The sequence below is a fragment of the Hipposideros armiger genome, unplaced genomic scaffold, assembly GCF_001890085.2.
Source record: "Hipposideros armiger isolate ML-2016 unplaced genomic scaffold, ASM189008v1 scaffold_278, whole genome shotgun sequence".
Taxonomy (NCBI): Eukaryota; Metazoa; Chordata; class Mammalia; order Chiroptera; family Hipposideridae; genus Hipposideros; species Hipposideros armiger.
In genome coordinates this window covers 179,826-191,287 of record NW_017731628.1, presented here as the reverse complement: position 1 = coordinate 191,287, position 11,462 = coordinate 179,826, and the positions used below count along the sequence as shown (strand labels likewise).

At 33.8% G+C, this 11,462-nt stretch overlaps 1 protein-coding gene across 1 annotated transcript in view; it reads right to left on the bottom strand.

Moving 5' to 3' along the window:
• Nucleotides 1–3,745: 3,745 nt before the first annotated feature.
• The window catches only part of VPS4B (vacuolar protein sorting 4 homolog B), a 29,895-nt gene continuing 22,178 nt past the window's right edge, over nucleotides 3,746–11,462 (bottom strand). Inside the window, exons 8-11 of the mRNA XM_019657718.1 lie at nucleotides 10,958–11,039; nucleotides 9,406–9,625; nucleotides 6,794–6,934; nucleotides 3,746–5,234 (exon numbers count right to left, since the gene is read on the bottom strand). Coding sequence (XP_019513263.1) covers nucleotides 5,133–5,234; nucleotides 6,794–6,934; nucleotides 9,406–9,625; nucleotides 10,958–11,039 — 545 coding nt within the window. The 3' untranslated portion in view covers nucleotides 3,746–5,132. The remainder of the gene's footprint in view (nucleotides 5,235–6,793; nucleotides 6,935–9,405; nucleotides 9,626–10,957; nucleotides 11,040–11,462) is intronic.

Genomic DNA, 11,462 nt, shown 5'->3' with positions numbered 1-11,462 from the left:
GATGTGTCATCTAAGGATAAGGGTACAATTCACACCAATAAAACCACAGTACCATTATCACACCCAAGATAATTCATAACAATTCCATATTATCTGATATCTATTGATAGTTCATATTTCGTTATCTCCAAATTGTTTTTTACAGTTGTTTTTCCCTCAGCCAGATTCCAATTAAGGTTCGCATACTGCAGTGGGTTACGAGGTTATGTATCTTCAGTTTCTTTTAATCTAGAAGAGTCCCTCAACCTTTGTATTTATTTTTGTTTAGTGGCACTGCCTTTTTGGAGACCAGGCCAGTTGTCTAGTAGATGCCCTTTCTTTTCTTTTGACTGATTGGTTCCTCATGTTGATTTCTCTGTCCCTTGAATTTCCTGTCACTTATCACTTAGGTCTATGGCTTGATTCAGATTACACTTTTGGGTAGGAGCACTAAGTATATTTTGTACTGCATCCCACCGGTTGTGCATAATGCCAGGCTGTCCGCTATGATGCTCAATTTGATGTCTGGGGTAAGGTGACAAACATCTCTCTCCTTTGTAAAGATGTTCTCCTATGCAGTGAGCAAATAATCTGGGAGTGACACTTTGAAATGTCAGTAGATTGTCACCAACAATTTCTCCCATTCCTGTTTGCATATGCTGAGGTAGAATACCCTTTTCACCCCTTGAATCTGGACTGGCCTTCTGACTTGGTTTGACCAATACGTGGTAGAAGTGGGGTTTCCTTATTTCTGGGCCTAGTCCTGAAGAGGCCTTGAACCTTCTCTTTTTACCCTCTTGAAATTAAGCTGCCAAGTGAAGAAACTCAGGCTGGAATGCTGAATGAGACCAGGCCACATGAAGGAGAAAAGCTCAGCCAGCCCAGCTGGGGGCACCAGACAGGTGAGGGAAGCCCATCTTGGGTTCTTCAGCTCTGGGCAACCTGCCCTTCCCAACACCCTGTGAAGCAGAGGCAAGTCCTCTCCAGGGAGCGCTGTATAAATACCAGTCATAAGGTAGAACAGTGTTTTAAGTCACTGATTTTCAGTGGATTGTTACACAGGAAACAGATATATTAATATTCTGTCTGGTGTTGGTTAGGGCTGGCTGAGTAGTGTTTCATAGTTTTCTATGTGGAGGTCTTGCAAATCTTTCAGATTTATTTTGAGTTATTTGATGCTTTCTAATGCTATTGTAATGGGTATTGTTTTTATAATTTCAATGTCTAATTGTTACTAGAATACAGAATACAATAATTTTCATTTATTAATATTGTGTCCTGTAAGCTTGTTAAATTCAGATTCTAAGTTTACATTGATTTCAATTTTCTACATACACAATTGTGTCTTCTGAGAATGACAATTTTGTTCCTTCCTTTTTTATCCCTAAACTTTTTATTTACTTCTCTTGCACTGGCTAGAATCTCCTGTACAAAGTTGAAAAGGAGTGGTGATAGCAAGCACCTTTGTCTTCTTCCTGATCTCTGGGGAGTAAAGTTTTCAATAATTCATAATTAAGTATGGTGCTTGCTGTAATTTTTGTTTTGGTAGATGCTCTTTATTAAATTAAGAACCCCCCTTCTAGTCCTAATTTGTGAAGCTTTTAAAAAAATTCATAAATGAGTGCTGAATTTTAAAAAATGTTTTGAGTCTTTAAAGATAATATAATTTTTCTCCTTTATTTTTGCAAATGCAGTACATAATATTAACTTTTCAATTTAAAACTACAGACAGTCCTTGCTTTACACAGTATCGTGTTAACGGAAACTTGCTGATCTCTGTAGTATAACTATTCCCACCATGGCAGATTTAAGCCAACAGGTCACTGAACGCACAGGTGGGATCTTAAGGGCCAGTATGGGCTGCGCTGCCACACCTCTGATTTCAGTTCCCAACAACCAAGATTGAAACTTATCACAACCTCACTAGACTAGGAAGAACAAAGCCACTGTAAATTATCTATTTTATAAAGTCTCACAGACAATCCAAGAAGTAGATTAAAATAAGGATATAAGTCCCTTATTTTTTCAAGCCTTTATTAAATGCCTAATAAGTATTGTCTAATACTATGCTAATTGCAAGGGAAAATGTAACTCTTTGAAGAGCTTACAATGTAAATGATCTAAACAAGATTAAGAGAATGTGCCTGGAATTTAGAGAAAAATCTTAAGATAGTAGTTAGCTTAGTGCTAAAGAAATCCAAAGGTAGAATTGGATAGTTTAGGAATTCTTCCTGGAAGAGATTATACAGGGTATGAGCTAAATCTTTTTTTTACATTTTAGTTTTTATTTTTATTTTTTAAAGAAATTTTTATTGGGGAACAGTTTGTTTATCCAGGACCCATCAGCTCCAAGTCAAGTAGTTGTTTCAATCTAGTTGTGGTGGGTGCAGCTCCTTGGCCCATGTGGGGATCGAACCGGCAACCTGGGTGTTATGAGCCTGCACTCTAGCCACCTGAGTTAACTGGCTGCCCCTTATTTTATTTTTTAAATTGCTAAATCTTAATGGAAATAATGGGATTTAGACTAGTAGAGAAAAGAAGGTCACTGTATTAGAATAACAGAATGGCATAAATGAGGTATGAAGGTAGGAAAGCTGGTGGCATCTTTAGAAGCTCATAAAAGTTGAGATAACACCTGTCCATCCTGGGCACTCCAGTTGCTTCATTTGCAAGTGTCAACCAACCTTTATGGCAACACTGTTGGGGAGGTATGCCTCAATTTCTTAACAATGCAGTGGCAAATGGCTAAATGGTACTTCACATTAATAACCAAATATAGTTATTCTGTTTTTCTGCCTGTAGACGACAGTGAAAGCAAAAGTCAATTTTCTATTGAAACACTTTATAATGAAGGTCGCTAGTTTTCGGGCTGAGAAAAAAATGTTCTTAAACATCCAAGGTATAGTTCATAAAGATTCTAAAATGGGGTTTTCTTGTTGGCTCAGAAAACATCTACCCCAAATTTCACAATGGTCAAGGTCAAGACAGAGCTTGAACATTTCAGTTCCTTTGTCCATAAAGAACACATGGAAATGGTCTACGTTCTACCATTCTAAAATAAGTCTAAAATTATTAGATTCCAGAAATAGTTTTCAAACCAAAAATGTAGGAAATGGGGCTATGGCTAGAAGTGATATGGATACTGAGACACAGTTCTCAAAGCACATATAAGAATTAAGTGAGATAAAGTATCCACTTATCACCAACAATATACTTGCATACCATTTGGTCACACATTTGATCAATTTAAGTAAAACCTTCCTCAAATCAAATTCTGGATTCACAAAAAAATTGTGGATTTTAACTGGTATATATAATAATAATATAATTATGTTAATTTTCCTGATATAATAGCAATACCATATAATTCTGGTGCCAATAAAGTACATAAATTATCTTATAGGGCCAGCCGAGTGGCTCAGTTGGTTAAAAGCTTGCTCAAGAGTGTGAGCTCTGAGCAACAGGATCGCCAGTTCGATTCCCAGCCCGAGCTGAGCTGCCGCTGAGCTGCCAACAGGTAGCAGGATGGCTCAGCTAAAAAAACAAAACAAAACGAAAACGAAAAGAAAAAAAAAAAATTATAAGACATCCACAAACAATTCAGCACTGGTTTACCAAGTTAATTCCCAACCTTTGCATAAAAGTTGTTGAAGAACAGGATTTTCATGTATACAATCTTAATAATTAAAAAGTTTTTTGTATCTAATCAATGTAGATATATTTTCTCCTACACAGAAGATCCCAAAATAAAGAAGCACACACAGAATATAGCCAACAGTACATTATATCAATTTACTCCACATAAGAACAGCATGTTTCAGGACTATGATTTCCATTTAATATCAACAAAAACAATCTGTACAGACAACCAAAGGCAACCATATTGAGTAATATGTAAATGTGCAAATATACTTTAAAATGCAAGTCATCCTATAGTATTTGCAAGGTAGAACTTCATAATGATTAAGGAATCTACCTCATTCTAACTAACTTAATAACCCTTTGCATGAATAGCCAATGCAAATGTAGAAGGCACAACTTAATGTTAATGCTAAAGTGTGTAACACACACCGTCAGATTTTTTATTTGAAGATATTAAAGTAACATAATCATGTTTGTATTTTATTATTTAATGAACCACAGCTCATTTCTAAAGCTTCATGAAGCGTTACACTGATAACATGTGTAGCCAGGACAAACTGTTCCCTGAACTTAAAAAGGTAAAAGATAAGACCCTTGCTATATTAAAAAAAAATTATATATATATATATATATGTACACGCACACCCCCATATCACACACAAGAAACTCCCCATAATCCAAAGGGAGGCCATTCCTTTTAGCAAAAGATCCCATTACAGTATTTCATGGTAGTTATTTAAAAAGGACATATTTATTCACTATCAGTTTTGGTCTATCTGGCTACAAAAAGACACTGACTGAAATAGACAATTTTCCCCTTCAAGATAAAGACAATGCCTAATTTAGAAAGTCTTTGTCTTGAGATTGCACAGTGAATGGTGTTATTTAGTTAAATATAAAAGCTTGCTGCCTTTAAAGAAATTATTTAAATCTACACAAAGAAAATGTCAACTTATCAAAAATCAGTAAAAGCCTTGGCCAGAACACAATTCATAATCTTTCAAGTCCAATCACAGTGCTCTCTCTATGCTGTTTCATCACGCATCCCTGAGAGTATAGATTCTATCATTTTTAATTTTTAATAAAGTAAATAAATTTACATTGATGAGAATGCTTAAAATTTTTTTCAAAATATGAAGTCAGCCCTATCTCATTTTAGTAAAAAAAAAAAAAGATAAAAGCTCTTTACAAAGACCACTATTCACAACAATTTAAAAAATCTGTACCTTAATCAATTTTAATCCTCTTTTTACTGGGTAATTTCTATTCTTTGCCATTCATATAACACACATTTCCTCAACTCATTATTTTATAGTTTTTGTTAACAGGAGCATTTAATTGGTAATGGAGCAAAATTACATATAAAATTTAAAGGAACACTGAAGTGAGATCTCTATTTCCCTGTGGTAAAAGTGTTTTACTGGAAATAATCTGAATGCCATCCAAGAAAGGCAAAAATACCTACAAAAGAAAGAACACACACGGTAAACGTCACCCTCGTTGTCTTTGGTTTAGCCTTCTTGGCCAAAATCTTCTGTAAACTTCTTTAATTTCAACAAGTCGTGTTCATTGACTGTGGGTTTTGTGCTAGACAGTGACCGTAACATGTCCGACTGTCAGGGAAAAAGAGGGGAGGATGATTAGTAACAGATTTAATCACTGTATTATCATTACTTCCACTTGGTAAGTCTGAGTATTTGCAGTGTGCCATAAGCTACCGACAATAAACTCTTGTTCTTCTAAAGGATGGCTCTGACCATGTTATTCCTTTGCATAGAAACTTTCAATGACTTGCCCTGTCTTGGTCACAACCTTCAGTAGCTCCTCATTACCCATCAGAAGCAGTCAGTCCTCTTAGCCTGAGGATCAAGACCCTCCAAAATGCGTCCCTGATTTTTCTGGCCTTATCTGTTTTTTTCCTTAATCAAGAGAGTTTTCCAACTGCAATTCAAAAGGAATATAGTCATTCACTTACGCTTATGTGAAACAGAACATGATTTAAACAAAATCAACTAATCAGAATTTTTAACTACTTGTTAAAAAATTAAGATCAAACTGGTTAGAAAATATGCTAATATTGGAGAGTCATTAAAAAATTAAGTTCTAATCTATGGCTATGTCTATCGTAAAGTAGTATGGAAAATGCTCAAAAGAACCAAAATTTTAATAAATCAAGAATTGAAACAAAAAAGTTTCTGAATAACTTCTCAGGTAAGCATTATGGTTAATTAATGCATAAATATATGTGTGTGTGTACTGAATAACTTCTCAGGTAAGCATTATGGTTAATTAACACATAAATATATGTGTGTGTGTACACGTTCACACACATACATATATGTATACATATGTCTATATATCTATGTCTACATATCATGTAAAAGTTTCTCTGGAAGTTACTGTTCATTGACATAAAGCTCTTTGAAAATCTATTAACTGAGGCAGAAAATTTTTTTAACTGAGTGGTTATCAATAAGAAAACATAAATATAATAAATGTACCTTTTCGATCACAGTTAAGTTCCTTAAAAGTAACATGCTTTACAAGATAATAAAGCCTTATGAAGTATTTTAATTCCTTCAATATGAACTACAGAAATATAATTTTTTATAGTAAAAATTTTGCTTCAGAATTTTTTTTTGTTTTTTAAGCACTGCATTATTTAAACTTTTTACAAAGCCCTGAGAAGTAAAATAGAAAAACACCAGTACAAATACTATGATACATGCATTAGGGTTTCTGGATACTTTACAAAATATGAGATTCAGGGAAAAAATTTTTCACCAACCCTACGTTTAAGTTAAGTCTGAACAACAATTTATGCAACACATATTAGCATTTTGTTAATGATATCCCAGGTATAAGACTTATAAACTCAGAAACCTATGTGTTTTTGAAAAGCTTATTCACTTAAAATCAAATTTTCCTCAAAGCCTATGAAAACGTTTTAAAGAATTATTTGTTATATTTTAAGTTCAATTAATCTTTACAACTTTTTAAGTTGTTAGTATTAAATAAGCATGCCTGATCATTTTAACATTTTTCTAGCTAAACTTACATAGCTGAAAATGTTTATCTTTACAAAGATAAAGTATAAATTACAAAGTATAGTGACAAATTACAAAGTATAATGTTTTAAAAAATTTTCTTAAAATCAAACAAAATGTCAAACCATGCAAACAACTGGCTCCAAAAGTTTATCCCCAGGGACATCCATCCATGTCATTTCAATGGCACCAGGGTCACCTGGAGAACAGGGCATTAGCAGGTCATCTACTATGTTGTTAGGATCAGCTCGTGAAGGTCCTCGAACCTGGAATAAACAATAACCTTGAATATTTATCTGAACAAATTAAATAATATTAAGATTTAGGCCATTATCAGATTTGAAAATGTACTATTATTGCATATTTCCTCAAAATGTTTACTTTTGAGAAGAAATAGAATATACAATAAAAAGTGGTTATCTCTGGGTGAGAGGATAAATTTTGCTTGATTTAAAATTTTTTTTTTGATGCTTTTCTGTATTTTGAAATTTCCTTATATGATCACAGGGGGAAATGAGTTAAGATAAAAAAAAAGTTACCCATGGCTACAATTTGTTTTTTTTCCCCTCCTATGCTTATTTAAGTGGTAATAATCCCAAAGACAGACCTACTCAAAAATTCTCATTAAGTTTCTCTATTTCCCACAGCTGAGAAACTTCTGTGATATTTGCAAGGTTTATTAGTGTGAAGTTACTGAATGTTTCGGTCTCTCTCAACAAAAACTCCTCCTTAAAATATAAGTACAAAATTAAATGCTAAGTGTAATTCCAGTGCAATTTTATGATGCATGACTGATTTCAAATTTAAATAACATGCAGAATAAGAACCTTTGTGACAGTCATATGTAAATATTTAGATGGCAACACATTTGTATCAAATTGGGAGCTGTTTTCGTATTTGTTTTAATATTTGTTTTACAATAATCTATCTTAAATATTGTCTCAGGACTGAGGCAGGTGTGGAGAAATACATACTCTCACTTTACTTATTACATGTGTTTTTTTTGTCTGTCTTTCCTCACAAAAATTTCAGCTGCAGGGATTTTTGAGTCTTTTTTATTTACACAAATCCATTTATTTATTTATAAATATATGTAATACAAATATATAAAATATTATAAATATATAAAATATAAATAAAATCCATTTATTTATTTTTGTGTCTGTTGTACTTTCTGGCTTACCTCTGAGCTCAGATTAGTACTTTAGACATTTGATAAAAGCAAACAGGCAAACCTGTTCTTGGTAACTGAAAAATGAAGGAAGGGATCACCAAAGCCGGTGATACAAAAGGCCTGATGTCAGGATGGATTTGGCTGCTGCACCTTTATTCCCAACAAGACCTGGCTGCAGTGTCATATAAGCAGCTCCTGGCAGGAGGTACCAGGGAACTGAATGCAAAGTTCTGGGTAAGAAAGGAAATGGCAAATGCGATGTAAGAGAAAAGTACAATGGCTGTGGCATAAACCTGATTCTGAGCCTACTATATTTCTCAGTAATGAAATGGCTGAAGGTGAGATGAGTAATATTTACCGGGCTATTAAGGTACCATGATAGGTGTTTTATGAATGTTACTTTATTTCATTCTCACAACAGCACTTCAAAAGTACTGTTATCATCCCTATTTTAGAGAAGATAAAAATGAACTTTAAATAAATAATGTAATTTGCTCAAGAAGATATAAGAGTTATAGTCAGGCTTCAAATTCAGGTTTTAATTCAAGCTCACCATTTTTTTAAAAAACTTATTTTATTGTGCTACATAAGAGACATACATGTACCTTAGTCATGGTAGATTAGTCTTGTCATATGTTGCTGGATTACATTTGCTCCTAGTTTTTCAGGATTTTCACATCTACATTCAGGAATAATGTTGGGTACTGCTGTCCTCAACACGGGGTTGGCAAATTACCTTCTCTGCTATTACTTAAATTTGATATCCCAAGACCAAGTCCTTTTATACAACTCTCAACTCAACCACGTGTGCTTAACTCATTCATGCAGACAAAACAGAGCGGAATGGCTGAGACTTCAGATTCTGAAGTACACTTTGCCCTGAGAAAAATCACCCTGGCAAACTGTGTTGCCCCCCAAGTCCTGGCTAATCATGCGAACATCTGCATCGCAGGTTAACCATCAACAGGCGGCTGTACGTGCCGCTTGTAGTTTTCATTGAGGACCCAATGAAACAGTGAGACAGAAGACAGCACACAGAGCCGGGCATGGCAATATGTAAACAATGTTAGCTATTTTACTTTGTTAATGAGATGTAAACACACCAGATTCTGCTCAAAGGTGTTCTGGTTACAAAGAGATTAACTATACATTTAAGTTTCTACACTTACATCGACAAAATACTGCAAAAATAACTGCATAGAACATTTTAAAAGATTTTAGGACTATTAATAATGGCTAATTAATAAACTTTATGGGAGAACTTTTCTTTTTTTGCTATAGTATTTTTAAAATTTTTAAATTTATTGAGGTGACAATGATTAAGATTATATAAAGTTTCAACTGTAAAATTCTATAACACATCATCTGTATATTGCATTGTGTGTTCGCTACCCACAGTCTTATCTTTTCAAGAACTTATTTTTAATGGACTAAAAATATATCTATGATGTAAATCCATTTATTTATTAAACAAAACTAAAACCTTGCTAAAATTCTTTGAAGACAATATATCTTGAAATCTGATTTTTAAAATATATGAGAGGATGGATAAAAGATCCTTACCTTTTTAAAATGAGTAGCTGACTGTACTTTTCGAACAGGCTGCATAAGCGCATCACGCACAATGATACTTATGTCTGCCCCTGAGTAACCATCAGTTTTCTTTCCAAGTTCTCGGAAGTCTGTTTCCGTTAAACTGTTCTGAGTGGTCCCCAAGTGCAGTTTAAACATTGCGGATCGGGCATGGGCCTCAGGCAGAGGAATATAAATTCGTTTCTCAAATCTTAAAATGAAAAGAAAAATTGCATCAACAATATTACTATATATATTTTTTTCAATTGAAAATTAGGATATTTTCAAGGAGAAACAAGATACTACAAAGTTAAGCTGAATAAGTGAAATTGGGCTCATATGTGTCAGAGTTAAAATGTATATATTTAGATTAAAGGGAAAGTATACAGAACATGTTAACAAACAAAACCAAAACAGCAAGGCAACCAGTTTGGAGTGGTTTAGTCTTTCTCCCATGATTTCTGGGTGTTCTTGCCCATAGGGTTTCTATGTCTGGAATTCATGACCTGACATGTCCTACAGGATTAGTTTCCCATAGAATTATACTCTGAACTCCCAATCAAAGGATTAATATGATTAACAATATGAAATATGAGATGACAAAATAATTCTCAATTCAAAATAGTAAAATTACTCAAATCTTATAAACATGTATTTATTACAGAAAATGTGCACTTTATTATAATGGGTCTAATGGGTATGGAGAACAAATAATTCTACATATCATAAATAAACACCACGTTTTATTAACAATGACACTGCTTGCCCTCTTAGAATTTCAGTATTTGGAGATAGGGAGGAGGAAGCAAAGGGGGAAAATTTACGTGGTCTGTGAAATTTTTTTCGCTAGGTAACTCTGTGGCAGTGAGAAGAATCTAAAAATTTTCCATTATCTTCTGGAGACGGGTTCAGAAACAGGCCATTTTTCAAAAATAACCAGCACACTTCCTTTCTTGGTACCGGATGGTGATCTAGCATCCTGGCAAACCATCAAATGGAGGGCATAAAAGTGGCAAAATCTGAAGTGCTAATTTTTACCATGCAAAATTAAATTAATGAAACGGGGGGAATTGTGACACGGTAAAAAGTCGTGAGACTCTATACCTTTACAGTAGCTCAAGTTTCATATCCGATTTAAGAATTGTAGACATACATTTTTTAACTGAAAATACATCTTGGTTATAATCCTTTAACTTGGCTAATTGCCATTTTGCTGAAGTTTTAGATAAAATATCAAACTATATTTGTAAATTTCTGAAGCATCAGCGCTTACTGAGCTTAATGAGAACTAAAGCTAAGCGTTAGGTATGGTATTTTCTAGTGTGAAAGAGTCTAGTGTGTGAAATCCCATATCTTCAATACAGCAGGCAAACAAAAACAGGTGCCTGCCTCTCTTCCTCCCAAGGCATGTGGGTAACAAGGTTAGGTCACATTAAAAAAAGTCTGAAAACTTATCAGAATGCCTCCTCATTAGGCAGAGTGGAAATTATTATTCACTTGTTACATCTGTAGTTAGAAATAAGAATTTACTGTAGCATCATACCTTCGCCTAATGGCAGAATCCAGAACCCAGGGTATGTTTGTAGCTCCCAGAACCAAAATTCCATCATTGTCCACACCAACCCCTGCATCAAAATATTTTAAGTAATTTATCATTTTAGTGTTCTTTAAACCTTGTCTATATGTTCTGGAAAGAACATGATGCTTTAACCTTAAAGTACCTCATTTTTAGAGTCTCTCTCTGAAAAAAAACTGTATTTAATCAAATATCAAATTACTAGGATCCAAGTATTCCCAAGTATCAAATCTCCTAGACTACGGACAAATACTATTATATTAATGTTGTTTTCAAAATATTTCAAGAAATTCCTTCAACTATTACATTTGAAGTCTACATATTCATTTTGCCGATACTATTCCTGGTACAAGTAAATATACGAATATACATCTCTTTACTATTATATGCATACCAGCAAGTTCTACAAGATGATTAAAACTAAGTAAAAATACGTATGCATCTGAAAGACAATACTACTGAAACACAGCAT